This window comes from Otolemur garnettii, unplaced genomic scaffold (assembly GCF_000181295.1).
Source record: "Otolemur garnettii isolate 467f Iridium unplaced genomic scaffold, OtoGar3 scaffold00217, whole genome shotgun sequence".
Taxonomy (NCBI): domain Eukaryota; kingdom Metazoa; phylum Chordata; class Mammalia; order Primates; family Galagidae; genus Otolemur; species Otolemur garnettii.
In genome coordinates, this window is record NW_003852612.1 from 2,322,237 (window position 1) to 2,323,367 (window position 1,131).

General features: G+C 44.5%; 1 protein-coding gene across 4 annotated transcripts in view; it reads right to left on the reverse strand.

Annotated features, from left to right (window-relative positions):
* The window catches only part of NCOA4 (nuclear receptor coactivator 4), a 27,583-nt gene that overhangs the window by 11,480 nt on the left and 14,972 nt on the right, over positions 1–1,131 (reverse strand). For all 4 annotated transcript variants that reach the window (XM_003801669.3, XM_023508005.1, XM_023508006.1 and 1 more), the window contains exon 2: positions 536–687. In XM_003801669.3, the coding sequence (XP_003801717.1) occupies positions 536–682 (147 nt within the window). In that variant the 5' untranslated portion in view covers positions 683–687. The remainder of the gene's footprint in view (positions 1–535; positions 688–1,131) is intronic.

Below are 1,131 nucleotides of genomic sequence, written 5' to 3' on the forward strand. Positions count from 1 at the left end.
GAGGCCGGGTGCAGTGGCTCATGCCTATAATCCTAGCACTTTGGGAGGCCCAGGCTGCTGGACTGCCTGAGATCAGGAGTTCAAGAACAGCCTGAGCAAGAGTGAGACCCATCTCTAAAAACAACTGGCTATTGTGGCTGGCACCGACAGTCCCAGCTTCGTGGAGGCTGAGACAAGAGAATCACTTGAGCCCAAGAGATTGAGGCTGCTGTGAGCTACCATGCCACAGTACTCTACCACAGGTGACAAGTATCACTGTCTCAAAAAAAAAAAAAAAAAAAGGCCAGGTGAGGTGGCTCACACCTGTAATCCCAGCACTCCTGGAAGCTGAGGAAGGTGGAATGCCTAAGCTCCCAGTTCAAGACCAGCCCAAGCAAGAGCAAGACTTCGTCTCTAAAAATAGTCAGGCATTGTGGTTGAAACTTTTGAGCATGGCCAAGTCTTTGACCTAGGAAACACATACAAGTCTTTGGCCATGCTCAAACTACCGCACAGCGAGAGTCCTAACAAGGGAAGAGAAAAGTATATGCCACACCTCTCGCAAGTTATCTTTGATTTGCTGTTCAGCCCGGAGAATTCCACCAATAGCAAGCTCCAAATCCCTCCGTGCATCATTACACCGCAAAAGGGTTTCTCTATTACTGGAGCCACTCTGGTCCTGTGAGGAATTCATTCTGCTCATTGTTCCTTTAAAAGAAAAAAATATATAGAAAAATAGCACCATAATTACAAACCAAAAGCCACCTTTCAATCATCCCTCAAATCATCATTCCAACCAGCTGCCATTACTAATTTCTACATATAGGATATAAATGAATACTCCCATCTTCCTTCTCATGCCCCCACTGTTCCTGCCATAAAGTTCTGTGAATGTGGTTTAATGACACTTTAATTGTGAACTGATTATTTCTGGGAAAAAAAAAAACATACTAATTGCACAGGAATCAATAGGGTATATAATCTCCAGTTATTTCCTTTTAGACAGTTTTACCAAATTGGCCAGTCAAGATATAGTACAGACAATGTAGCCAGACAGCTAGCGTCAAGATTGTATGCGACCATGGGCAGTGCCTGTGGCTCAATGAGTAGGGCGCCAGGTTTCTTAAATTTGGGGGAATCATCTGTGGACTA